The sequence below is a fragment of the Myotis nattereri genome (genome assembly GCF_964212035.1).
Source record: "Myotis nattereri genome assembly, chromosome: 18".
NCBI classification, from domain to species: Eukaryota; Metazoa; Chordata; class Mammalia; order Chiroptera; family Vespertilionidae; genus Myotis; species Myotis nattereri.
The window spans coordinates 24,794,994-24,821,761 of record NC_138093.1 but is presented as its reverse complement, the minus strand read 5'-3'; the positions used below and the strand labels follow the sequence as shown (position 1 = coordinate 24,821,761).

General features: G+C 52.1%; 2 protein-coding genes and 1 long non-coding RNA gene across 11 annotated transcripts in view; 1 reads left to right on the top strand and 2 right to left on the bottom strand.

The window, feature by feature from the left end:
* Positions 1-2,870: 2,870 nt before the first annotated feature.
* Positions 2,871-25,443, top strand: NCF2 (neutrophil cytosolic factor 2). Of its 3 annotated transcripts, XM_081112760.1 has the most exons (16): positions 2,871-3,219; positions 4,922-5,004; positions 10,166-10,274; positions 12,628-12,762; positions 13,836-13,943; positions 14,320-14,379; positions 15,742-15,785; positions 16,929-17,070; positions 17,166-17,234; positions 18,078-18,153; positions 19,760-19,785; positions 20,202-20,353; positions 20,476-20,587; positions 21,502-21,679; positions 22,263-22,423; positions 25,088-25,443. In XM_081112760.1, exons 1-15 carry the CDS (start codon positions 3,046-3,048, stop codon positions 22,373-22,375), a joined length of 1,581 nt encoding a protein of 526 aa, XP_080968886.1. In that variant the 5' UTR covers positions 2,871-3,045; the 3' UTR covers positions 22,376-22,423; positions 25,088-25,443. The 3 variants fall into 3 exon arrangements, with proteins under 3 accessions (XP_080968886.1, XP_080968884.1, XP_080968885.1); XM_081112758.1 differs by lacking the exon at positions 22,263-22,423 and having other exon boundaries at positions 25,088-25,438; XM_081112759.1 differs by lacking the exon at positions 25,088-25,443 and having other exon boundaries at positions 22,263-22,803.
* Positions 5,578-6,961, bottom strand: LOC308534303. Its single transcript, XR_013997185.1, has 3 exons — positions 6,685-6,961; positions 6,477-6,566; positions 5,578-5,687 (listed from the first exon to the last, which is right to left on the bottom strand). It is a non-coding gene; the product is annotated as an uncharacterized lncRNA (long non-coding RNA).
* SMG7 (SMG7 nonsense mediated mRNA decay factor) overlaps positions 23,632-26,768 on the bottom strand; it is a gene marked incomplete at its 5' end in the record, with an annotated part of 56,049 nt that continues 52,912 nt past the window's right edge. For 4 of the 7 annotated variants that reach the window (XM_081112754.1, XM_081112756.1, XM_081112755.1 and 1 more), the window contains one exon: positions 23,633-25,977. In XM_081112754.1, the coding sequence (XP_080968880.1) occupies positions 25,864-25,977 (114 nt within the window). In that variant the 3' untranslated portion in view covers positions 23,633-25,863. Of the gene's footprint in view, positions 25,978-26,768 lie in introns of all 7 variants that reach the window. The other 3 variants (XM_081112751.1, XM_081112753.1, XM_081112752.1) reach the window with 1 other exon arrangement.

The window sequence follows — 26,768 nt, the reverse complement described above, 5'->3', positions numbered from 1 at the left end:
TTTTTATTCACTTATCTACTGATGGGCACTTGGGCTGTTTCCAGATCGTAGCTATTGTAAATTGTGCTGCTATGAACATAGGCATGCATACATTGGTGTTTCAGTTTTCTTAGAATATATTCCTAGAAGTGGGATCACTGGGTCAAATGGCAGTTCCATAGTTAATTTTTTGAGGAAACTCCATATTGTTTTCCATAATGGTAGCACCTGTCTACATTCCCACCAGCAGTGTACTAGGGTTCCCTTTTTCCCACATCCTCGCCAGCACTTGTCATTTGTTGACTTGTTGATGGTAGCCATCCTGGCAGGTGTGAGGTGGTACCTCATTGTCATTTTAATTTGCATCTCTCTGGTGATCAGTGACTTTGAGCATTTTTTCATATGTCTCTTGGCCATCTGTATGTCTGCTTTGGAGAAGTGTCTATTTAGGTCCTTTGCCCATTTTTTTTTTAACCGAATTACATCTCATGTTTGTGCCTAAGCCAATCAGAACTCCACTCCCTGAGGCGGTGTTGGCCTCAGGAAAGTAGAGACTTGAACAGAACTTGGGTTCTGCCGAGGAGGAAGGGGAGCAAAGGGCAGCTGAAAAGGTCAGCTACCACCCTCTCCAGGAGTGTTGCAATCAAAGCCCGTCGTAATGACTGTGTCTGCACTGGGGGACAGAAACAATCCGTGGAGAGTATACAGTTACAAAATGTCACTAGCACCGTGCCCAGAGAGAACCTCGTGCTGGGAGAGAGAGAGCAGGGTGAGCTCAGTGAGGTCATAGAACAGGAAAGGCCATCAGAGGCCGTGAAAGGTGCGCCGTACAGGCAGAGGGAACAGGCCAGCTCTTTCGAGAGCATGAACGGAGATCAGGGCACCCGGAGCCCTGGGAGGGGCTGAAATAGCATGGAAGGAGCAGCACACAGGCTCCTCCTCGTACCATGGGAAGGACTGCATTCCAAGAGCAATGCAAGGCACGGAAGGCTTTAAAACAAGGGGATGACGTGATCTGACGTGATCTTTAAGAGATCAGTTTGGAGAATGAATGGATGGCAAGGCAAGGAGATGTTAGGAGTCTGTATGTCCATCTGAGAGGTTGGCCACAGGAGAGATGGCGGGAAAGTGGACAGAACTGAGTATGAATGGCATCTGGGGGTATCAGGGCATCCTGTTCTAAGACACACATGCACACACAGAACTCCACTTCGGTGCCACACAGGCGTTCAGAAGGTGCGATTACAGGAGTGGCGGCTTGAGGGAGAGCCTGATTTCAGGGTGGCTGCTGAAGGAAGGGGATATTTGGACAGGGCACCGAAAGCTGGGCAAGGGGGCTTTGAAGGGACAGATATGGGAAGAGCAGTCCCAGGAGAGAAACCATCAGGAGCTGAAACAGAGAGGCAGGAAATGAAGGCCTGAGGGAGAGAAGCAAGTAGTGGAGTTTGTAGGGGTTTGTGAAGGGGCATTCAGGGAAATAAGGCTGGAAAAGTCATGGGTGTCAGTTTAAAAACGGAGGGTTCTGTGGGGCAGGCTAAGGTAATACCATAAAAAGAGAGGGGAAAGTTTAAATAAAGTCTAGCTTAGCTACAAAAGAACTCACCAATTATCACCTATTAGCTACACAACCACTTCGTTTTCCTAGGGATAATCGATGTGCTAATCGGGTTTTGATTACTTCCTTACTGGATGGACAAGCAATATCTCTTCCTGGTGTCACTGCCACCTGCAGGCATTGGTCCGTGATTTCTCACTTGTGTCTGGAATGCATTCCTTCATCTCTTGCTGAGCACTGGAGCTGGGGAGTCTAGGATGAAGAGGCGGTTCAAAGGAGGGAAAATGACCGCTACTACCTGGCGTGTGGGGCAAGGGTTCAGGGAGGTGGTGGCGTTTCACTGGGCCTTCCCGGATGAATAGGAGTTTGCCAGGCAAGAAGTGAGGTGGGAAGGCCTTCGGAACACAGGGAACAGATGCGTGTCTTCTCAGTTCTCACACCTTCAATCCCGCAAACCCTAGAGAATGTACATTTTTAAGTTGTATTTTCTGGCTCTCAGGGAAGTTTGGTGATCATTGGTGAGTTCTTTCCGTTGCCACAGAACAAGAGTAAACATTTGACCCTCCTAGACATACATTTTCTCTAATATTAACAAGAAGCCGGGATTTTAGTAAGGCAAATGGGTTATGGTCCCTACTCACAATTGTTCCTCTGGGAGGTTTTACTGATTTTCACTTTTTTAGGTCAGCAAAGAAAGGAATATTAAATCTGTTTTGTTTTGTTTTTTGGAGACTAGTAAACGCATCAGTCATCAATGAGAGCCCTGGTCTCGCCTGTTTTTCACACTAGGATGGGAGAAGTCATAACCACCCTCATATATGGCTCTTCATTTTGGCTTTTCTGCGCTTCCTATGCATTCCTGAAAGTTATCTCAAACCCATGTGGACACCCAAGACCAGTCTGCCACAGAAATGTGCTAATTGCTCATTTTAGCTCAAGATAAACACACAAATATTTCAAGATGGCCTATGAGGTTATGAGAAAGTGAGCAAGGCATTCCTACAAGAGTGGAAAGAACTGACCTCCCAGCCAACACCCTCATTCAGCAAGCGTGTGGAAACCAGGACCCAGGGAGGTGCCCGGACTGGCCCAGGTTGCCCTGAGCCGGGCCAGAGCCCTGAGCCGGGCCAGAGCCCTGACCCGAAGAAGCTGCGGCAGGAGGGGGCGGAGGGGGCGGAAGACCCAGAGGACAAGCCGGGCAACAGGGCAGAAGCGTTTTGGGGAACTGAACCATCAGGGCAGTGTCTGATGCACTTCCTCTCCCACACTCCGCCCCCACTCGCCCGTCTCTGGTCTTTCCTTTTCTCTCGTGGCAGGGCTGTGCGTCAGTTTCTGAAAAGTGGGGACATTTCCTGCCGCCTTTGCAACACTGCGAAGCTGTCTTAAGGGAGGCTGGGCCCCATTGGAGCACCAGGCCGGGAAGTGAAGGCTTGGGGCTGCCCAGCTGGGAGAGAGCCCCCCACCCTCTCCCTGTTTCCTGCCGGCTCGCAGCCTCATCTTCCCCACACACCATGTCCCTGGCTGAGGCCATCAGACTCTGGAATGAAGGGGTGCTGGCAGCCGACAAGAAGGACTGGAAGGGAGCCCTGGACTCCTTCTCTGCAGTCCAGGACCCCCACTCCAGGATCTGTTTCAACATCGGCTGCATGCACACAGTCCTGGGAAACTGGGCAGCAGCAGAGAAGGTGGGTGAGTGGGTGAGTGGGTGAGTGAGTGAGTGAGCGAGCCAGCGAGTGAAGGTGCTTCGCCCCCCTCCCTGCCTCCTCCCAGCCTTTGCAATTAGCGATTAGCGTTCTCACCCCGGCTGCCCTTGAGAAACCTCTCGGGAGCTTTGTAAGAACCAGAGCTGCGCAGGCCCCACCGCAGAGGGGCGGCCAGGCTGGGAACCACTGTGGGGCCCCGCTCTCCTTTCTTCTCCATCTATTAACTCCACATCGCTTGCTCTGGAATCGATCTCTAACCCCTGTATGAAAACGCCCCTGGTGATATTGTCTTCTATGAACTCCTGCTGTCCACACTCAGCGTCTCACAGCTTCACACCTGCTGAAAAACGCCTCTTGCTGGCTTTCCAAGACTTTTGCATGTGTGGTGAGCTTTTCCCACGAGTGTGGTGAGCTATGCCCATGAGGTCGAGGGCAGGGCCTGAAGTGAAACAGGTGTCACCTATGTGACCGCTCACCTACAGGACTATGAGGTGGGCACTCTTGTAAAGATTCTGAGGCTGGTGGAAGGGAATGATGCAGTGATTGATTACCGATGTCTGCCCGGGGCACCCTTGTCGGGTGTTTTAGCATCTTTTTTAAATGAGTTTCCTCTCTCATGTTCCTGAGTAGGGGGTTGGACATTCAGGCTTCACCTTTTGGATCGGTGATGGGAAGCTGGAAGGGTACGGAGTTTGGAAGCAGAAGACCGAGAATCAGACCTCAGCTCTGCCTCTTTCTGGACCTGGGTCCTCAGCAAGACCGTTTCTTGAACATCTTGAGGTTAAGTGAGGCACCACAGGTCGAAATGCCACGATACTTTGCAGCAGGTTGTGAATATTAGTTCTTGTTTTTACCTTTAGCCAGACTTTGTAAGGCCGGGAGGACAGATAACTGGCTCGCCGGGCTCCTTCAAGAGCCTGTTGCTCCCACAGCCATCCTCACTGGGACCAGAAGTGAGCAAGGAAGAGGGCGCAGAGAAGCTTCTTGGAAGACCTTGTAGACTGACGTCCATCTCAGGTGCAGAGTGGGCAGACCGGAGCACACGGAGCCCCCCACCTCTCAGGGGCCTGCCAGGGGGCTGAGCAAATAGCACCACAGATGCTAAGAGCTGCTGGAAGCAAAGTGAACGTCGAGGGGGAGGAGCTTGGCAGTGATGCCAGCAGGGGCTCCTGGCGAGGCTGGGCAGGCCACCGCTCAGCTCTGGGCTCCCTCCATGCCTTCCTGTGCCCGCTCTGCATCGCTCCCTACATTCTGCTCTGCCTTCTCCCTCTCTCTGCCTCTCTCTGATGTCCTGCTTGAGTCCTTACTCCTGGCATTTTATACGTGTTCATATTTGTTATTATTTTAATTGTGTCATACTTATGTGATAAATGTGTATATCATACACAAATAGAACACTGTATGTAACACTTTAATTACTTTTATATCTAATTTTATGATTGTAACCCTGTCAGTGCTCTTGAAAGATATGAACATCCCCATTTCACTGAGGAAACACTGGGGCCCGGGGAGATTAGGTGACTTGCCTCAGGAAGTGACGGCACAGGGCGCTCGGATCCCGGTGTCACTGGGAAGACACCACCATCCGCATGCCCCTGGTTGCCTCCTCGCCCTCTGGCTCCTCCCACACCTCCTCAGGGCCAGCGCCTCCTCGGACCCAGGTGAAACCTCCCTCTCTCCGCAGGCCTTCTCCAGAACCATTAACCGAGACAAACACCTGGCGGTGGCCTACTTCCAGCGAGGGATGCTCTACCACCGGATGGAGAAGTAAGTGGCCCGGTGCTGCACACGCTGGGGAGTTCGCAGAGGAACCCCAAGGGGCTCGGGGCTGCTGGCCTGGGGAGCTGGGCAGTGTCTCCCAGCCTCTGGTGGGGAGCGTGGCTGAACCTCCCCTGGGCAGTGACGCAATCCGTCAGCATGAGGCTTCCCCAGCGGGGAGGTCAGCTGTGTCATAGCTCACAGTGGGCCCACGGAACCAGCACAGGCTGGGGATGCTGCTGCGGTGGCACCGCACAAGCATCCCTGCGGGGCATGGGTGGACGGTGCTGATTGTGAATGGCCGGCCATCCAGGGAGCTCTGCTGGCCCCCTGCTGGGAGGCACTGAGCTGTCACACTGTGAGGATCCTCATTTCATTCCTGCAGAATGTATTTTCTAAAGCCTAGTCCAAGCCATTCAATGAAATATTATGCAGCCACCGCAATGAGAAAACAAACTATTAACATTATATGTACAAGAATATGTTAATACAGGTAAAAAAGTATTATATATTAATGTACGGAAAAGTTCATAGTAGATCTTAATTAAAACACAGGTTTCAAAACAGTATGGATAGCGCAAGCCCACTTCTGTTTCGAAGAGTGTCTGTGGAAGGCCGTAGACCAAAACGGGTCAGCAGTTCTCTCTGGGGGGTGAGCTTGGAGGGGTTTCCATTTTCTTCTATCAGCCTGTCTGTATTTTTTTGGTGTGTTTACAGTCACCACAAAAATAATTAGTGAAAAAGATAACTAAATAGAAAATCAAAGTTAATCTCAATGTCATTCCCCTCCCCCAAGTACCCCAATAACAAATATGCAAATAACAAAAGAAAAATATTCTCAGTGTTAACGTAGAAGGTTTGTGGGAATCACTCATTCCATTAGTGGGCACAGCTCTAGGGAAAAGGATTTGGGCTCAGGCTAATGAAGAACTTCCAGGGAAAATGGTCGGAGCATGATGTGGGTGGTGTTGTGCCCCTGTGCTCAGCTGTCGCCAGGGACAACTACAAGCAGCTCAGACCTCCAAGATGTAGATGCAGTCAATTATCTGAATCAGCAGGGGAAGGTCTTCCCGAGAGAAAGACCACACAGAGGCCATCTGGGGACGAAAGCCTGGGATTGAGGTGGACAGCAGATGCAGGGAAGCCTGAGCACAAACCCTCCAGCGAATCTTTAATCCTAAAAGAGCAACTAGCAGGCCATCCTTTAATTAGTTCTAACAGCTTATAATGAGGAGAGTCACTGAGAGAGGAAATGCTCCCGGGAGAAATTTCTACATGAAAATGCCAAGAAATCCCTGAGCCCGAAAGGCTTGGATTCCAAGAGAGTCAGAAAGAGCTTAGAAAGATCTAGAAATAAGACCCGGGATTTAATTAGCATGCGATCGATAGCAGTCAAATCTGAGAGAGAAATCTACCAAATGTTATCTTTAATTCAACAGCAATCTATTGAGGAAATAATATAAACGAGGCACTGTTCTCACCTTAAGTCGCCTCCTTTCCTTTCGCTCAGTCCATAGGCTTTGGTGTCCTCCTCTCCAAGGTTCTGCTCTTGACGCTTTTCCCTTTTATCCCTATAGCAGTGGTAAATGGCAGACTGCGTGGGTTATCTTCCCAGAAACTGTACTTTTATGGCAATTTCGGGGGTCAACGTCCCCTGAAAACCCATACCCAAACTCTTAGGGACCCCACCTTCTCCCATTGCGTCAGCCTCCACCTGGAGCCAGCAGGCTACTGAATCTCTACCTGAGATCAACCCAGGATGTCTCCTCTCCGACGCCTTGTCAAGCCGACCTCTTAAATATCTCTTAAAGTCACCCATTCTTCTCCATCCCCACCAGCTGGTTTATATCTCATTTTTCACCAGAACTGTTGTAACTGTTGGGGGTGGTGAGAACGGCCGCGGCACCAGGTGTTAGACCAGTGGGGTCAGACTGGACCTGGGTTCAGCAACCTCAGTACTTGAGTTCTGGTGAGGAAAGATTTCAGAGCCAAGACTTAAATATATGGAAAATCACAGAAGTAAGAAGTAATTTGTAGAAGAAATGGGCGTAGGAAACAAGTTATAGAGTTAAAGAAAGGGCCCTTGGAGCTTAGAAGGGACGAAGGTCAAGGTGACCTGCCCGGCGGAAAGGGAAAGGCAAGGGCTTACTCAGGGAGGGTCCTCCGTTTCCAAGGATTTAAGGGTGGAGACTTTAGGGGAGATCCCGGGGGAAGATCTCCGTAGAAGATTCAGCCGTTTTCCAGGTGTGTCCTTTCAGGGTTGAGCCTCCACTGATTGTTGGTGGGCTCCTGGGCACGGGGTCATCAGTCAGTGCAGCTGGTCCTGAGGTCAATCATGGGCCACGGGTCTGGTTTCGCTGCTTTTCTGGGCCTGGAGCTGAAATACAACTGAGGCCTAAATGTTATCTCTAGGGAGGAAAGGTAAGAGGGTCCAAACCGCAGGACCAGCGATAGGCTAGGGGAGGAAGGTCACCCTGGGAGCGAGGTCCCACCCTACAATTGTCCTCTGCTAGACACCCAGGGCTTTCAGTCCTGCTGACCTTCTGCACCTGGCCCACCATCCTTGCTCTGCTCATGTCTGTCTAACTGCCTACCACATAACCACTTCACATTAATTTCCCAGCCACCAGGACAACATGGGGGCGCATGTCTGAGAAGGAAGGTGTCTCAGGGATGGTCCTGGCCAGACGGTCTCCTTCTCTCCCCCCAGCCTGTTATCTGAAAGGGGGAGGAAGCTGTAGGTGGTCAGACCCCTGGCCTTATGAATCTGAAGGGCTAGGACAGCAACTGTGAGACCCTTTAGATGTTGCTGACGCAGCCATCTTTGTCCTGCAGTCAGTCTTTGACACCGAAAACTGTGACCTCCAGCCCTCATGGAGGTGTTTGACATGTTTACTTTATTCAGCTGCTAAACCTCTCCTTTATCCTGGACTCTGGATGGCCTGGGGCGTGGATAGAAGGGGAACAATCGGGAGCACAGCAGTTACTAAGAAACCTTTCCAGGGAATGTTACAGAAATGAGGCAAGCCTGCCCTGGCGGGTGAGCCCTGCCGGGGAGCGCAGGGGTTCGGGACAGCGCAGCCAAGGCACCCAGCCGGGGTGTCATTGGGAACCCGCAGAAGCTGCCAGCACCTGGGCTTCCTAAGGACGCTGTGCCTTCCAAGTGGCACCAAAGAACTGAAGGCGGCTGGAGGCGGGGGCTGCACGCTGCTTTGGGGCCTCACACTGAGCTGATTCAGACCCCGCGCAGGGGAAGTGGAGCTGCCAGGCCCATGCCCCTGGGGCCCGCTGGGCAAAGCAAGTTGGGGGCGGAGCAGAGGCCTGCTGCGGGCAGTGGGTGCTGCTTTCAAAGTAAACACTGACATTTCAGCAGGGCGCCCTCCCTGTTTTTTTAACAAGCGCTTTGAATAATGGGCAGGTTCCTTCCCTCTTCCTCCCACCGGCCCAGATCTTCAGACATCCCAGGGGCTGGAGAATTGTGAGCTGGATTTGTTGGGATCATTCAATACCGGGTGACCCGATGGTGTCACTTCCCACCTGAAATCCATCCACTTCGCCAGCGCTTTTGTTAGGAAGAAGCTCCTTGTAGGTTAATGCTGACGGTGCCCAGAGGGTGCCCTCTGAGGACCTGGGGCGCCTCTGGCACAGGCAGGGACACCTGGAACAGCATGTGCGGAGGAACAGGACAGCTTCGTCTCCGTCTGCCCCTCCTCCGTGGCTCAGGGAATCGGCGCCAGTCACCCATCTTCCAGCCTAGAAAGAAGGAACAGGCATCCCGAAAGGATGTGTTAAGGTCTTGAAATGCGTCCTGCTTTGTAAGGAAGGGCCTGCACGCTTTTCATAGGTTTTACACTCCTATGTAATTATTGTTAGAGCTTTTCCCCAACCACCTCCCTTAGGACTCTCTGACCAGCCACCCTCCTGGTCAGCTCCGGCTCCCTGAGGTCAGAGTTCCAGCTTCTGCAATGGTGTGTTTTCACCTCCTGATGATACTTACTACAGTCCAGGTGTTAACGAAGCAAATACTAAATGGCTGGCATGTGAATTGAATTGCCAGCGTTTGGGCGCTCTGAGGATGAGGAGACAGGCTCGGAGAAATTAAACAACTTGCCCTTTGTCATTAGGTAGTAAGTGGCAGAGCCAGGAGTCAAGTCCCAGTGGTTTTAACTCCAGAACTTAGATCCGGGCCCACCTACCAGCAAGCTCCTCATACTCTATGCTCCTTGAATATAATATGCTCCCGGTACACAGTAACTCCTTGTGTTGTGGACTGGGAGCCCGAGGGCAGGAAGTTGCCAGGGTCTCCCGGTCGGTGGCAGAGCTGATGGGTCTGGCCCCAGTCTCCTGGCTGCTGTCCGAGGGCGTCTTCACGACACCATACCACCTCCTGTGAGTCCCCAGCAGCCGGAGCCAAATCCCAGGCTTGCCTCCAAGAAAAGCCACACATGGCTGCTCTAGGTCATGGCCTGGGGACTTGTGGTTCCGTTGCCCCGTGGGAGCCACAACCAGCAGCCTGATTTGTTCCTTCTAGGCCAGGGGCCTGAGGGGTGTGGGTAGCTTGTTTTTTTCCCTGCTCCCTGACCCCACACCCGGCAGGTCAGCAACAGCTCCCTCCCACCAGGGCAGGGAAGTCAGGGGCAGGCCGAGGAGATGTGGTCCGGGTCCTGGCCACACCACCGTGGGCACTGCTGATGTGGGCACAGGAGCAGCCCCATTCTCTGCCACGATTCCACCGCCGCAGCCCTGAGACACCTTGAGCTGTCAGTCCAAGGCCCATCTGAGCAAGTACAGGGACCTGCAGAGCAGGGTTAGCCATGCTCTCTGCTCCACGGTGGTTCTCTTTTTCCAAAGAGGGGGTGGGGGAGACTAAGCAACCACAAAACCAAGAGCTAAATTGGACTCAAAAGAAGCCAAGGAGAAGGCTCTGGGCAGGAGGGAGATGCCAGCGGCTGTGAGAGGGGCCTCTCTGAGCGGCGTCCCTGTGTCAACCCCAGGGGGTGCCTGCACCCTGAGTTCTGTAGAAAACTAGTGCTCAGGGTTGGCACAAACCTAGAGGATTAGAAAGGCTCCGTCCCAGGGAGACGGATGGAGAAAGGGACGCAGACACATTTAATTCTGCAGTTTTTCCTCCAGGCCCGGGACTGGTCTGTTTTCTCCCTCTGCCCTGCAGATATGATTCAGCGATTACAGACCTGAAGGAGGCCTTGGCTCAGCTCCGGGGCAACCAGCTGATAGACTACAAGATCCTGGGGCTGCAGTTCAAGCTGTTTGCCTGTGAGGTGAGGAGGCAGGGCCCAGCCTGGGCAGGAGCGTGTGGGCCTGTGAAAGTACCCAGGATAATTTGCATCACTCAGGTGGACAAGCTGTTCGCCCGGCATCACATATACTAACAAATCCAAGTCTCGGGTTCGCTATCCGTGCAGGACCTGCCGTGACCTTGCTCCGTTCCCGAGGTACAGGCCACGCTCTTTGCTATTAATGGTTCTGGCCTCATGCGCTTGGTTGATACCCAAAGAGAGAGTGGGCATATTTTCACACAAGTCTGTCCCCTCTCGTCAAAGAACAGCTCAAAGCACCAATTTAGGAAAGTTCTCCATAGAAGGAGAACTTATTCTCGGTCCCACTAAAAGGGAGACACATGACTTGGATTTCAAAAGTTGGCGTACTTTTTCCAACCCACCCTCCCCACGTCCCTCTTAAATCTCAAATACTCCACTGGCTTTGAAAACTACAATCCCTGCAAATGTCACAGATCTTTATTTAGAAGAATCACTGGAGAAAGTCTCCTTGTTTTAGTTTCTCCAGCGGGAGAAGCCAAGTGTTTCCAGGGTCGCCCGGGGCTAATAATAGCCCCAGCAGCTGCCCAGGCCCCTGGGGACACCCAGCCCTGCGGCAGCCTAGGCGCTGCCTTCACTGCTCCCAGGCCAGGGCAATGAGGCTTTGCGGTGGGAACTGCCTGCCATTTGACCAGCTGCTACGTACGATAGGGTTTCTCAACCCTGGGCATGTTGGACCAGGCCGTTCTTGGTTGCAGGGCACTGTCCTGTGTATTGTAGGATGTTTAGCAGCATCCCTGGTCTCTACTCACTAGAGGCCAGTCGTCCCCCACCCCCAGTGTGACAACCTGAAACATCGCTAGGTATGGCCAATCACCCCAGAGCGAGAACCACTTATATAGCTTTAAGGGCTGGGGGACCAAGTAGCTCTAGAGCAGCGGTTCTCAACCTGTGGGTCGCGACCCCTTTGGGGGCCGAGCGACTCTTTCACAGGGGTCGCCTAAGACCATCGGAAAACACGTATGCAATTGAATATTGTTTTGTGATTAGTCACTATGCTTTAGTTATGTTCAATTTGTAACAATGAAATAGGGGGTCACCACAACATGAGGAACTGTATTAAAGGGTCGCAGCATTAGGAAGGTTGAGAACCACTGCTCTAGAGAGAGGACCATGAAACGGGCATCAAAGCAAGGATCCACGGGAGGGAGCTCCTCCTGCAATTGGCATTGAGGTGACCTGGGGCAGGAAATGCTGGGCGTATGGGCCTCTCTGCAAGGGAAGCTGGGCTTTCCAGGGTCCAAGGCCCCTCTGCCACCTGGGACCCTCCAGTCATCTCCCTGCTTATAAATCCCCTTGCCTTCCCCGGGGTAGAACCCTGGCTCTGAGAAACCCCACCACCCTTTTTAAAAGGAGGCCCAACCTTTTCCAGTGATGAGTCATGAAAACCTGGTATGGAAAAGGTCTAAAAAGAAGGGGCTGAGATGGAAGAGGGAGTGTTAAAGGGCCGTGAGTTTTCCTCTCTTCCTGCACACACGGTCAAGGGAGGGCCGGGCCAGCCACGTGTGGATGCAGGAGCAACTGCTCACTGAGGCTCAGAAATAACCTGGGAAGGGAGTTTGGTGGTGTTTTTTCATGTGTGTGGTATTTTTTTTTTGGGGGGGGGCGGTGTTGTTTTTTATCTTGCTGATGCATCTAAAAGACTATGTGATTCTATGTGAAAGTTGTGAAGCATAATAATAAAACTCATAAACCTATACCACCCAGCTCAAGACCTGGAAAAGTATGGCTGTTGGTGAATGGGCTGTTCCCTGCCGCCTTCGGTGCCCTAGGCTTGGGCCGAGTCCCTTCCCAGCTGTGGCCCATAGAGCATCCTCATTCCCATACGACTGTTTCAGTCTTGCTAGCACCGTGTCCCAGGCAGGGTGTGCGGGTGCTGGAGCAGGACGATGCATCTGGAACCCTCTTCCTCCCCACCCTGCCCCTGTCCAGTCTCTCAGCCCAGGCTCAGCGGCAGGAGGCGTTTGAGAGGCCGCACACATGTATTTCATTCCCAGCTCTTCAAGGGGTCTTGAGCCTGTCACTCTTCTTGACACTAAAGCAACACCATAGTTGTTTCCCCCAGACCTACCTGGCTGTCAAAACCTGTACGCGATGTTGGATGTATGCATTACGTGCTGTTCACTCAACCCTGTCCGTGTGCTGGGCATGAGTCTGTAGCAAGATTGATGTCCGTTTCAGACACTCCCAGGAGAGCTGGGAGGGGGAGAAATGTCCCCAGGCATCATGCCAGCTCCTCCTGGTGCCCGGGCTTGGAGCAGCCCCTGGTCTTACGGTGTGGCCTGTGCTTTCCTAGGTGCTGTATAACATTGCTTTCATGCACGCCAAGAAGGAGGAGTGGAAAAAGGCCGAGGAACACTTAGCACTGGCTATGAGCATGAAGTCAGAGTCGAGGCATTCCAAAATTGACAAAGCCATGGAGTGTGTGTGGGTAAGCGCGCTGGAGATGCAGGTGCGGGGAGGACGTCATTGGATCTGGGTTTGTTCCAGTGGGCACGTGGATTGAGAAACTGTGGACGTGGTGCTTTTACTTCCTCTGAGTCCTGGGGAACACTCCACACAGGATTCAGAATCTGGAAGTGATCAGAAGCCGAGGCCTGGAGTATAGGACAGCAGAGCCCTGCCCAGGCCGCCCCCAAGTGGGGCTCCGTGGCACACACGGGGAGCAGGAGGCTGGAGCCAAGCAAGGGCAGAGGTTGTGCCTGTTCTGCTTGCTCACCATTGAGTCCTGGCAGCCTGGTGCGATGCCAGGCACGATGGCTCTCAACAAAAATGTATTGATGATATGGACAAATGCTGAAAATTATCCGTAGCCTGTCTGAGCACATTTGAGATGAAGCTCCTTTTAAATCAGATTTTTAAAACATTGGAACAAGAGGGCACAGGTCTGTCTTAACATGCCTGCCTGCCCTCGCCCGTTTGCCTCAGAGGTTAGAGCATCGGCTTGCCACTGAATGGTCATGGGTTCCATTCCGGTCAAGGGCACCTACCTCGGTTTCAGGCTCAATCCCTGGCCCTGGTCGCAGAGCCTGCAGGAGGCAACCAATTGATGTGTCTCTCTCACATCAATGTTTCTCTGTTTCTCCTCCCTTCCACTCTCTATAAAAATCAGTGAGAAAAATGTCCTTGGTGAGGATTAACGAAAAATAATAACAAACATGCCCATGTCAGCAGACACTGGTTCCAGGAGAGCACTGTTCTGGCCAGTCTGGTGGTGGTGGTGGTAGCGCCTCCTACACTTGGAGTGACAGCCCCATCCAAGTCCCACAGAGTGGGAGAGGAAAGGGTGCTGGGCAAATAACACCAACAGGTCCACACAATCCCTCAGAAAAGGCGACGCCTACCCGAGACACCCTGAAACAACAAGTCCCATCCCTACACGTTTAGAAAAGGTGCTTTTGTGAGGTTATCTGGCTGTATCCTGCACGCACTGGGGGAGGGAGCAGGGCAAGCCTGGTTACCTGGGCTGTATGGTAGGGAAACACTGTGCTCTCTGCGTCGTAGAAGCAGAAGCTGTACGAGCCGGTGGTGATCCCCGTGGGCAGGCTCTTTCGACCAAATGAGAGGCAGGTGGCCCAGCTGGTGAAGAAGGATTACCTGGGCAAGGCTACGGTAGGTGGCTCTCAGCTTCCCTGGCGTCTCCTAAGGCCTGGGCCATGCGGAGCAAGGTGGGGGGGGGGGGCTTTGAAAAGGACACCCCACTCGGCTCCTCCCTGGGATGGCAAGGAGAGACTGCTTATAGCGTGGGGTCTTGCTGAAAGGCGCTTCGAGTTTACTTTCTCCAGGCTCCTCTCGTTCCTCCCTTCCGCCTGCCCCTGGGCGAGGGCCGCTGGGTGACTCGGGTGACTCGGGTGACTCGCAGGATGCTGGTCTCGGGGACCCAGCCAGTGGGAATGGATGGGGCTGGGAGGAAGGAGGGGGTCTCGGGGGCCATAGGCAGATAGGGAAACAGTGCTGGCAGAGCCCTCACCCGCTTCCTCCATTTCAGGTGGTGGCGTCTGTGGTGGATCAAGACAACTTCTCGGGATTTGCCCCTCTGCAGCCGCTGGTGAGGGTGCTTCCTGCAGTCCCAGAGTGCTCTGTGGGACTGCCCCCGGGAGGGCTCTGTGGGACTGCCCCCGGGAGGGCGTTTCCACTGCCTCACCTCAAGGGCTCCTTCCACTGGCCTCACAGTGTTGCTGAGGGTCCTGCCGGCCATTCCTGTCACAGGCTCCAGGCTCATTTGGTCGAAAGAGCCTGCCCACAGGGTGGGGCATGAAGCAGTTGGAGGCTTAACCAGCCTCAAGTCCTCAAAAAACAAACCCTCCCGCTTGCCCCCAGTGCCAGTCTCCCCTTCTCAAGGTCTAGGAGAGCTGAGGACTGTCTCTCCTGAAGCTTCGACTGAAATGCAAGCTGACAGAGGCCTTTGAACGATCCTCTTCTTGGGCACAGGGGTTGCTAGGGGCCTCCGGGGGCTGGGCCTGAGGCCCTGAGCTCTCCTGGTGGCACCTATTGGCCTGCCTGCAGGGGGTTCCCCTGGGAGCACAGGGAGGGTGCCCACAGTGAACCATGTTTCGGCACAAGCTGGGCTCAGAGCGGTGGTCCCCGATGGACTGGATGGCAAGGGGTCCATGCGAAGGCAGAGCTTCCTCGTGAGGGAGGAGGGTAAGACAGGCCGAGCAGGAGTCGGGCTCTGCTGCGAGAGACCCATGATGGGCAGGAGCGCTGGTCAGCACTGCCAGGGCCGGGGCTCCGAGGGCACTGCCGACAGCCTGCCCGGGTCAGAATGGTGACCGCTGGCCCCGAATGTGACCAGTGCTGGGGCTCGCAGGCTGAGATGAGCAGAGGAGAACAGCCAGTCCAGATGCATTGATCTTTCTCACACTAAACTGCGGGAAACCTCTCAGAAGGCCCTTGGGCTTCGAGCAGCCAGACGGCTCCAAGAGGAGCAGGTGCCAGGTAACTGGACTCCGCGGTGCTCGGTGTAGAACAGGAAACACACATTGAAAGGAGAGTCTCGCCTGGTCAGTGGCTCTGGAGTCGATTTTAAACACCCACCAGTGTCATGTGGCAGAGCAGACATGAATTATAGAACAGAGCTTTTGGAAACCGCCCCAACAAAGGGCAGAGCTCAAGGTCAAAGGCATCCCCGTGACGCCATGCTGCTCTGCGACAGACCAACTTCTCCGGAGCCAGGTCTGGCCCAGGACGAACTGCTGAGCTGGTGATGCTGGCCTGGGAGCGGGAGAGCGTTCCTGCCCAGTGTTTAGTCCGGGTGCGCTGTGCCTCTCCCGGGACGGTGTTCTGATGGAGCCACAAATGCCGTCTTTGGTTTTCTGGTCGGGAAGAAGGCTGCAGTGACCATTAACAGTCTGTTCTCCTTCTTTCTTTCGTGTCCTGCCCGTCTTCATCTCTCTTTGATGTTCAATAGGCAGCGGAGCCTCCACCCAGACCCAAAACCCCCGAGATCTTCAGGTAAGTTAGGGTTAGAGCAACAGGCCGACGAGCCAAGCTCCAAGCCTGAGCCGATGGGAGTGGCGGGGGTGGAGAAGACGCTGGGGGCCTGGCTACCGCTACGAGGTGCCCCTGTGTCCCCCTGTCCCTGTGCACAGCCACCATACAGGGAGAGGTTGTTGCTGAATGGCAGTAGTGTCCCATGGGACGCAGCCACCCCTCCAGCGGGGGAACGCTGGCCTAGGGCTGCAGGGGGCCGAGCTCTGGAGTCCGGCAAGCAGCGTGGGAGCCAGAAGGGCTGTTTTCACTCCCTATTGGCACATGTTTTCTGAAGAAGAGGAAGGACTCAAGAAAAAGAAGTCATTCTCCTGTAAGATGAGCAGCACAGCTTTCGTAAGAACTGCGTCTCAGTGAGGAAGTTAGCCTCGCTCCCCGCCCAAAAGAGGTTTAAAACAGTGAAAAAAGTTCCAGAGCAGCTATAAAAATGGGAGGCCTGGCCGAGCTCATTCCTAACTGTCTGCTGGAGGCGTCTGTGTAAATAGACTCAAGGGTCGGAACAAAAGAAGGGCGAGGGGACAGTGCCAGCGGGGAGCGAGCGGAACGTGAAACTGTCGCCACCTGAAGCCGGCCTCTTGGTCACACATGCCAAAGCGCCCCAGCGCCCTGAAGAGCTAAGTAGGAAGGGAGGAAATGACCTTGTGTAGCTCACAGTGGGCAGCCTCAGTACCTCCACACACACCCCTGCTCCTCACAGCTCCCCCTGCAGGCACCTCATCCCCGTCTGGTGCCTGCCTGACCCCTCACTGGCTCCAGGTGACTTCTCCTCTGCTCACCCAGCTGGCTCTCACCTGGCCCACCCGTGCCCAGACATGGGAGCTGGCCAGGCACCCCAGGAGCCTTCCTCCCCAGGGAAGGGAGGGCAAGGACCGCAAGGCCTCTATATCCACGCGGTTTTCTTTTATTCTTGTCCCACTGCATGGATGGCTGGGAAGCGAGTTCACATACAGTTCCCTACCGCGCCCTCCTGGGTGCCCAGGGAGGCACATGCCGGCTCAGGGTCACACAGACAGTTGGACGTGGAGTTGGAGGGTGTCTGGAGCAGTCTCCCGGGAGGGGATGTGCTCCAGGCCAGAGAGTGGACGGGATCTTGTGTCTACCCCTCAGGGCCCTGGAAGGGGAGGCGCACCGTGTGCTGTTCGGGTTTGTGCCTGAGACACCAGAGGAGCTCCATGTCCAGCCCGGGAACATCGTCTTTGTCTTGAAGAAGGGCAATGACAACTGGGCCACGGTCATGTTCAACGGGCAGGTACTCAGGGGACCTGGGGGTGGCTTGGGGGTATGGAATCCTGGCAGCAAACGGCAGAGCTTTCTGAGAACCCCTATCTGCTACCTTCTTTGCAGAAGGGGCTTGTTCCCTGCAACTTCCTCGAACCCGTGGAACTGCGGATCCAACCTCAGCAGCAGCCCCAGGTAAGTGGCACCAAGGCCTGACCCATCCCCCATCCCTCCCCTCCCAACCACTGACGACCGCCCCATGGAGGGGGAAGAACCGTATTGGAAATGTCACGATCACTGAAAAAAGAGTCATGGGTCCTGAGCCATGGAGTGGCAGCAGCTGCCCAGAGCGGAACCTGGGATGAGGGGAAAGCCCAGATGTGCTGAGCAGGAGGTCTTTGGGACTGACTGGGCCCACCCACCTGTGATTCCTCCTGGTCACAGGACCCAATGCCCACAACATATAAAGGTTAGGTCTTCCCAGAAATGTCCTCTTCACCTGGAAAAATAGTCAAAGTATTGCTTGGTGAAATGCCACAGAGAGAGAGGTGGGAGGAGAGGGAGAGGAAGAGGGGGGGAAGGGGGGGGGAGAGAGAGGGAGATCTACTTTAGAGCACTGCTTTGGAGCTGCTACCAGCCCCTCCACTGCCCCTCAAGGGCCCACCCTCCTGCTGGGCCTGAGCGGAGTGTAGATAGCTGGGCAGTGCAGCAGGCGTCCCGAGTGGGCCTGGTCCTCCCTGGTTGGAATCATGTCATCCAGATGACTGGAAAAGGTTTAAATGAGGGCGATTAGGCAGCAGGGGCCTTGAGGAGGGGTAGATTCTTATTTCTATGGTGGTTTGTTTCCACCAGGCCCACCCTGGCTCCCCTTTTAACCCACTTTCTCTCCCCTCCATGTCACCAGCACCCCTGCCTTTAGGAAGTCATTTGCATCTGGCTCTCTTCCCTGGGGTCTGCGAGTCTCCCCCCACCCCCCTACTCTTACCTAAGAACTTTGTCAGGATGAAAGTTCTCACCATCTCTTCCTGTCCTGAGCAGGATGACGACTCCCCGGAGTCCGATATCCCAGCTCCGCCCAGTTCCAGTGCTCCAGGAAGACCCCGGCTGTCACCAGGTGAGTGTCCTTGGAGCGACATCCCAGGCAACGAAGGAACCCTCCAAGCTGCTTGCAGGGAATTCTGGTTTCTTTTCCTCTCAGCAAGCCACTCAGCCCCAGAGGCCCGTCTCCTGCTCTAGCCACCCACCCTCCCAGCACACAGGACAGAGACGCCCCTTCCCCCTGCCTGCTGCAGAACACCCACGGGGCCTGGGTAAATAGGGCTGGTTGGGGGGGGCAGTGAGTGTCCCAAGTCGTCACCAAACCCCTCAGTCAACACTGACACCACGGTGAAGTAACTGCTCCTTTACCACAGAGGCCGGGACGGTTCTTTTCAAAGGCCTCAGGAGCTCTAGTATCTGGAAAAGAAATTCTCTGCAGAGCCTCCGGACCGACCGACAAAGGACCCAGGGGCAGACGGCAGGGGAGACCCTCCCGCTGAGTGGAGAGCGCTGCTGCCTCGGGAGGAACGGGCTTGCTTTCTGCCACGAGTGCAGTTTAAGCAGATTCTGAGTGTTTGGTAGAGATGCAGTGATCATCACACCCACCAGGTCATCGGAATCCCCTGGATGCTCCCCACACCTGTTTTTATTCAGAAAAATGTCAAAACCACAAAAAATATGGTACAAAAAATACCAGAATACCTTTCACCTAAAGTCACCAACTGTTAACACTTGCCCTGCTCCTCTCTCTCCCCCTCTCTCTCTCTCTCTATGTATGTATGTATATACACACACATGTATTTCCCGAGTGATTGAGCCACTTACAGATTTATGACACTTCACCCCACACATCAGCATGTATCTCCTAAGAGCAAGGACATTCTTCTCCATAACCCCAATTCAACTGTTACACCCAGGACATTTAACATTAATTTTATAGAATGTACTAGTACATTGCATATTCAATTACTCCGATTACCCTCCAAAGTATCCTTGCTAGCTTTTTGGTATCTTTTTCTGTCTAGGGGCCCATCAGAGATCACCTATTAACCTAAGGAAGATTTTAACAGTATAAATCCCTAGGTTTCTTTATTCTGATATTTTAGACCTGGAATTCGCTTAGGAATCTGTATTTCTACAAAAAAAAACTTCCCAAGTGATTTTAAGTCAAGCTTGGTTTGAGATCAGTGGTCTTTTATTATTATTATTATTATTATTATTATTATTCCCCCAGTGTAGTTATGAATACTTCTTGTATATAAGTGATATGCATACTGCCATATCAATATATTATACACATTGAAAACATACACAAAAATAAAGGATAAGGTAAAAATAGGTGGTTCTATCTAACATTTCTTCTGTGGCCCCTGGCTCACCTCCCATTCTCTGTTTGTCTTTGCTTTGGAGCCCCTGGTTCCACCCTGCTGACCCTAGGCTTGGTGAGGATGGGCAGTCCTTTGATAATTACCCATAGCTCCCTGGAAGCAGAGACTGGGTTCCTGTGTGCATTCATGGCTTTGCTCTACGCATGTCCCCACAATATGGTTAATAGTTACCCTAGAGATGGAAGGGTATGATGTTGGGTGCCCTGTTCTAAGAGGTTTCATTCTGAGTATGAAAGGGGCTGGTCAAGAGTGTCCATTCATCTTCTTTTTTCACTCCTTCCCTTCTCCATTTAGGTCAGAAAGGAAAAGAAGAGCCCAAGGTAACATTTTGCCTCATACTATTGCAAGTGGTAGAGAATGGGAGAGTGTGGGCTGTCCACACGGGCATGTGTCCCTGGATAGAAATAGCCCCAAAGAAAGGGCCGACCAGTGCCACCACGCTCACAGCCATGCCCTGGGGACCCCTCCACAGCCTCCCGCCCCATCCCCACGTACACATTTCCTGCTGGCCCGTAGCTGGTGGGCCAGATCTCCCTGGGTAGGAATTCCTGTCCAAGCAAGAGCTGGGCTAGAAGACCTCCAAAGACCCTTCACATTATTTACTGAAACCAGTTACGTGTTGGCCTCTCCTGGCTACACAGTCCTCCCTGTGCTACAGTAAAGCTGTGGCGAGCCAGGAGGTTGCTAAGAGGAAGCACAGACACTCATGAGTTCCCTTTGCTTCCTCTCCCCTCAGGAAATAAAGCTCAGTGTTCCCATGCTCTACAAACTCAAGGTGCACTACAAGTACACGGTGGTCATGGAGACCCAGCCCGGACTCCCCTACAGCCAGGTGCGGGACATGGTGTCCAAGAAACTGGAGCTCCTGCCGGAACACACCAAGCTGAGGTGAGCGCCGTGCAGGGGGCAGTTAGGGGACAGCTGGGGACCTGGCGCTGGCCTAGAGGACAGAAGAGGATGGTTTTGCACCGACCTCTCTGACTTGGTTCTTACTCATTATCTCCACCCAGCTATCGGCCAGGGGACAGCCAGGAGCTGGTGCCCCTTTCGGAGGACAGCATGAGGGCTGCCTGGGGCCAAGCGAGAAACTACTGCCTGACTCTGTGGTGTGAGAACACAGTGGTGAGTGCAGTGAGCCCGAGGGCACTGCGGTCAGTTGTGGGCCGTCCTCAGCAGCAATTCAACACCTAGCAGGCCCTCATGTAGTTCTTCTAGCCGCAATCTCAGGCGAGGAAACGGGTCCAGAGAGGTCACACTGCTGGGAAGCTGTGGCGCTGGGATACAAGCCTAGTCTTTGGACTCCTGGGCCCTTTCTACCTTATGGTACTGCCTTTCCATACAGAGGACCTGCCAGGGTTGCAGCCAATAGCACTAGGAAACGACAACTTCTAACACAGCCCAGCACGGAGCCTCGCAGTTCCTAACGCTGATTCCTTAAATCCTATGACTCACATCTCTAGAAACTACATCCTTCCCTCCACATCTGTGGGACAAAAATGACCATCATGGTCTTGGCCTTGGATAGGATGGTGCTGTGCAGTGGTTCTCAAACTTTAGCATGCACCCGAATTCCCCAGAGGGCTTGTGAAAACAGATTGCTGAGCCCCATGTGATCCAATAGGCTTGGGAGGGAGCTGAAAATGTGCATTTCTTCAAGGTCCCGCGTTGTGAGTGCTGGGGAGAGGGTGTCGGACTCAGAGACCTAGGTTTGACTTTGCATTCTATCATTTACTGGTCACTCAACCTGTTTCTCTATCTGAAAAGAATAGTACCTATTCTACCTTTTCAGGATTACTGTAAGTTTTAGTTAAGATTTTATGACTACCTGTGGTCCTGCAGACCTTCAGTTTCATTTATCCAACTGGCCAGTATTCATAGAGTACATGTTAGGTCTATGTTAGACACCGATGCCAAATCTGCCGCTGAGTTTATATCCAGGTGCCACTGACATTTCTCTGACCGAATCCTTCAGGGATGATGTCCACTGTTCACTGTGCAGGAAGTCAGGAAAACTAACAGGCCCTTTATTATTTCAGGGTGACCAAGGCTTTCCAGATGAGGCCAAGGAAAGTGAGAAATCGGATGCCAATAGCCAGACATTGAAACCTCAGCTGAAGGAAGGGAGCCAAGTGGTAGCGATCTTCAGTTATGAGGCTACCCAGCCAGAAGACCTGGAGTTCCTGGAAGGGGACATAATCCAGGTTGTGTCCATGGGTAAGTGCTGCTCCTGGATTATAGAAATTAATGTCCATGTTAGTAGAAATAAAGGGCAGAGGCAGAAAACATCACTCCCCTACAAACGAAACTTGAGGCAGTGGTCTCAATTTCCTTCTTTGCTCTCAGCTGGAGAGCAAAACCCAGTGCTCAGCTTTTCTGTTTGCTGCCCTAATGGGCAGGGAAGCAACAAATGGCAACTTACTAATAAATGACTTCAGTACATTCACATTTAAAGAGGTCTACGCTTCAGAAGCCACGGATTATCATTCCGAGTTAACAGACTGGAAGGTGGCTGGCACCATTTTGCCTTGGCACCAAGCCGTAAGATACCCATCTTCTGCATACCGTAGTTCTTTGGATGTATGTACTTTTGAAGATGAGAGTAGAAGGGGGTACATTTTGTCTTACAAGCAGCTATTCAGAATTACTCTGTGTCCCTGGTGGCTTCCCTAATTCTGCAAGGAATCAAACACATTAAAAACCGAAACAGTAAGTGTTCTTAGTGCTTCTTAAAGTGCAGTAAGCAAGGCCATGTTCCTCTACTGGTTTTAGAAATCAGTCTCTGCTTTCCCTTCACCAGTGAACGACGAGTGGCTGGAAGGGGAGTGCAAAGGGAAGTTTGGCATTTTCCCCAAGGCTTTTGTTGAAGAACGTGCAGCCACAGACCTGGACAGCTCTCCCAGGGGTGTCTAGGATGCCTCACAACCTATGGAGCGGGAGGAAAAAACTACCATCGAATTTGTAAGGTTCAGGACGCCTCTGTGATACATGGTCCAGTGTTAACTAATCTGCTTTCCCGTTAGACAATGATGTGAGAATTTAGGATTATGAACACCTTGGGGTGGGGCGGGGCGGCCGGGGGGAGGGGGGGAGTGGTTGGAAGTGTCTGGAAGGGCATGAGCGGGCGTCCCAGGTGCTGTTTTTTGCTCAGAGTACGGCTACCCAGATGTTCACTTTGTGAAAAATGCACTGAGTTGCAGTTATCATCGTTGCACTTCTCTGTATGTGTGATAGAAATAAAAACCCAAGACACTCAGAATGCAGGCCTAAGGCCTAACCGTAAATAACTATTCCTGTTCACCATCAGACTACTGGGGACTAACCTACAGGTAATTCAGGAGGCACGCGCACAAACTTAACTTTTAAGTCTCGTTGGTAGACTGACTGAGTTTCCCATGGAGTGACTAGAATTACATCCCTTCATGTTTTCTCAGAGAAACACTGAAGAGCTTAATAGGAACATTTGCCACTGAGACTTAACTGAAGGAAAGAAGCCACGTTCAGGCAGCCAGCTGGTTAACAGTATCCTATTAGTTAACATTCCGTACGTTAATGTGTGCGATAGAATGCTCTGGCCTTACCTTGGTTATCATGTAAACCAGTGGCCTGTTTTTTCAGGGTTAACTTGAAGGATTCCATAGATACTAGGCCTGGCCTTAATCCGCCCATTTCTTGTGAGTATAATTTTTTGTGTTTCTCTCCTGCCCCTTCCTGTGTCCATAATTTAATAATTTTTCAAGTGTGTAGGTGAGGTACAGACAGAATCAACACTTAGGGCGGAAGGCGCAGCAGGCTGCCACTGGACATTTTGGGCACAACTTGAAGAAATACAACCCCAAAGCTAAGAATAATTATTAATTACTGTTGCTGCCAGTCAGACATAGTGACTTCTATAGTGAATTGCCGTACTAACAGACAGACTAGGGATAAAACTGGTGGATATGTTAACTCCTTTGCATAAGTATTCTTTATTTATTAAATAAAATAATTTGATAGTTTCTACTCATCCCTTTCCATACTAATGCATGCAGGTTTGGAAGGCTACTAAAAGCAAAAGTAAGCCTGAAGCATATCCAACTTCTGACCACCTCTGCTTTCCTCTATATGACTTCTGAGTTGTTCCCAAGTCTTGATTTTACGGTAGAAAAGAAACCATCTGTACACAGATCTGGTTGGAGAGAACATGGTTTAATTAAAGGCAAAGCTGATTTCAGCAGCTGCAGGTCTTGCACAGACAGACCTAAATAAACAAACAAAAATCCCAAAACAAACAAAACACAAAAGAAGGTTTACTACACAAAACCAGTTTCTGATAAAGATTCTCCTCTCCCGCCTCATTACTCCACACGGAGGATGATAAGGTGAGGAACCCGCCCGAGAATCAGAAAACATTCCAAACACCAAATGCTCATGCAGAAATGGGGCTGCAGAGGGGACGTGGGCGATCCTGGGAGCGACGGCGAACCTGATGAGCTGGTCTAGGGTGCAAGAATGGGTGACAGTTCACACACTGGAATGTCGCAGCTGCCTGAATGTGGGGCTCAAACACACAGAGTGGGGAAAGGCAGCAGGGAGGAGGCTTGGGAGGGAGGGACTGGAAAAGGTGGACACAGGAAGGGGCAGGAGAGAAGCACAAAGGGTTTCATATTGCCATTGGATTCGGGGGAGGGAGGGGCTTCACCCTTTCAGACCTTCTAAAAAAAAAGAAAAAACAAAAACCCCAAACACCATGTCAAACTGAGAGAGCAATAATGTAAGCACACGGGACTCCACCCACTCTCTCCGAAGAGCCATGAGCATTACGCCCCGCCCCTTTCACTGCTGGGGCTGCCCAGACTCCAGTGAGCCGGGCTCGGATGTGCTTTGTTCTGTAGCCACCTTCTAGCTCTCAAGTCCCACACTAACCACACACCACCCCCTCCGAGAGCTGGTGGGCGTGTGCGTGCACTCTCTCTCACGTGCACAAAGGAGAGACCTCCTGGAAAATAAACCCTACCACTAGCACAGCAATTGGACATTTAGATTGTTTCCATAATTTCCCCTTAAAATATTACTTTTCCAGGAAATGACTAACAGAAATGCTGTCCTGTTTCTACCCAGGAAAATGTTCAGTCCTCTTTCCTTCTAATAAATATCAAATAAAAGCTCATTTTCCTTTCTTCCACCTCTTCCAGAATGGACTTCGTTGTGTTTTCTTCTGTGCATGATGCACATGTGTCCATGTTGCCTCGAGTTTCACTCTGAAGGTGGAGGCTGGGAGATTGCAGCTGGTGGGGGGCCTGGCCCCTCTGGGCTACACAGCCGCCGCTCCTTCCTCTTCAGGCTGTCTTTTGGGCCCCAGCTGCTGGACCCCTTCTGTTGCTTCTTGGCGTGATGTTGTACACATTAGGAATAAAAACAATGACTAGCATGTAGCATAGGGTAGAAAAGGGACGGAGGTAGGATGGGTGGGGGTGGGGGTAGATAGGATAGGGGCACAAAAACCAACCAAACAAAAATAACCACACTGAAAGCTTCTACCTAGTAACACCAGGCCATGAATGGACTAGCCTGCCTTCTGGGAGACTGCTTGCTCTGCTACTGCAAAATGTACAAGAATCAAAAATGTCCATTTAAACCCTACAGCAGCCACCTGCTGGTCCAGCCCAGCACCACCACCAACACTGCACCCTCGAGTGGGGCTCGAGCACCTACAGAGTGAAGGGCATTTCCTGCTGGAGTCTCCAGGCCAGAAGAGGGCCTACCGGAACCTTCTGAGCGAAGGCGAGGCCTTGTACTCTTCCTATGGAACACTGCCACTGGCCGAAGAGGGCCGCTTCCCCATCCTGTCACCACCAACCTCTCCAGGAGCAGTGAACGGGGCGTCCCTTGCTGCACACTGACTAGAAGCAGCACATCTGTGTATGGAAGAATTCAGTGTGACTTTACTACTGAGAGTATAACAATAATAAAAGATGTTTAGGAATAATTTCAACTACATTCTCAGTCAGCAAAGCAATCATTAATGGATTCCTATTTTATTCCCCAGAGAGGAAAAAAGGACTGAGAAGTTCCCACTGGCTTCTCCCACCTGCCTTCCCTTCTCAGCTTTCACTTCCCATGTGGCTGGGGACATGCACGATGGAGAAGGCGAGAGGCGGTGCTATCAGGTAACTGAGTGAGACAAACAGCAGTTCCTCTCTCCCTCCGGAGGCCCAGGGGGACGGAGAGTTCCTGATGGTTTTTCTTTTGGTTGCACTGCGGACATTTCGTGCACACTCAGCGGGCCGGTGGAACACTTACACCCTCTCAACGGCAAGACACAGAGGAGAGGGCTGCCACCTGCAGGGGCTGTGGGCCAGTCCTGCAAACCCAACATGCCATGGTGTATGGAGCTTCACTGCCAGGTTGCCACCCCAGCCTCAGTGTGGAGGGTTCATGGTGCCTTGTCCCCGCTGCTGCTTCTGTTTCTGCTGCATCAACAGCTGCTCCAGAGCGGATGGGCCAGGGTGCATCATGGAACTGGACCAGATGGACTGAAAGACAGCCCAGAGCTTGTCAGCAGAGCTCACAGGCCTGGTTGTCTGAAAGGATTGGTTCTTCAATCCCAGCCAAACATAAAGGCACAACGTCCCAAGATCCCCACCCCTTAAAAAAATCCAGCCATTAGAAAAGACTGTCCTCAGGACCAGTTAGCCCCTGTGAAGATTATTTTAGACCAGAAAAGGTGAAAGTACATTTGAGATGAAGTCTTTTACTAAACTCAGTTCCATGTGGGGACCAGAGTATTTACTGTTAGGTGCTGTTCTTTTACTTGTTCAGAAAAGGCTTAAATCAAACATTCCAAGATGAATCAGAATGTTCTTAAACTTAGAATGCAACTAGGACCTTTGTGCTTCTGCCCCTGAAGATAATGCTTTGTCACTAGTGAATTCACAAATTAAAAATAAAAAGCCCATTCAAGAACCTCATAAGGCAGGCCATATTTCCAGAACTCTGCTAGATATGTGCTATTAATTAATCAAGTGTAGGGGCCTTAGGAATAACCTAGCTATTTATTTATTTTTTTTTTTTTTTTTTTTTTTTTTTTAAATATATTTTATTGATTTTTTTACAGAGAGGAAGGGAGAGAGATAGAGAGTCAGAAACATCGATGAGAGAGAAACATCGATCAGCCGCCTCCTGCACATCTCCCACTGGGGATGTGCCCGCAGCCCAGGTACATGCCCTTGACCGGAATCGAACCTGGGACCCCGCAGTCCGCAGGCCGACGCTCTATCCACTGAGCCAAACCGGTTTCGGCCCTAGCTATTTATATGAATGAAAC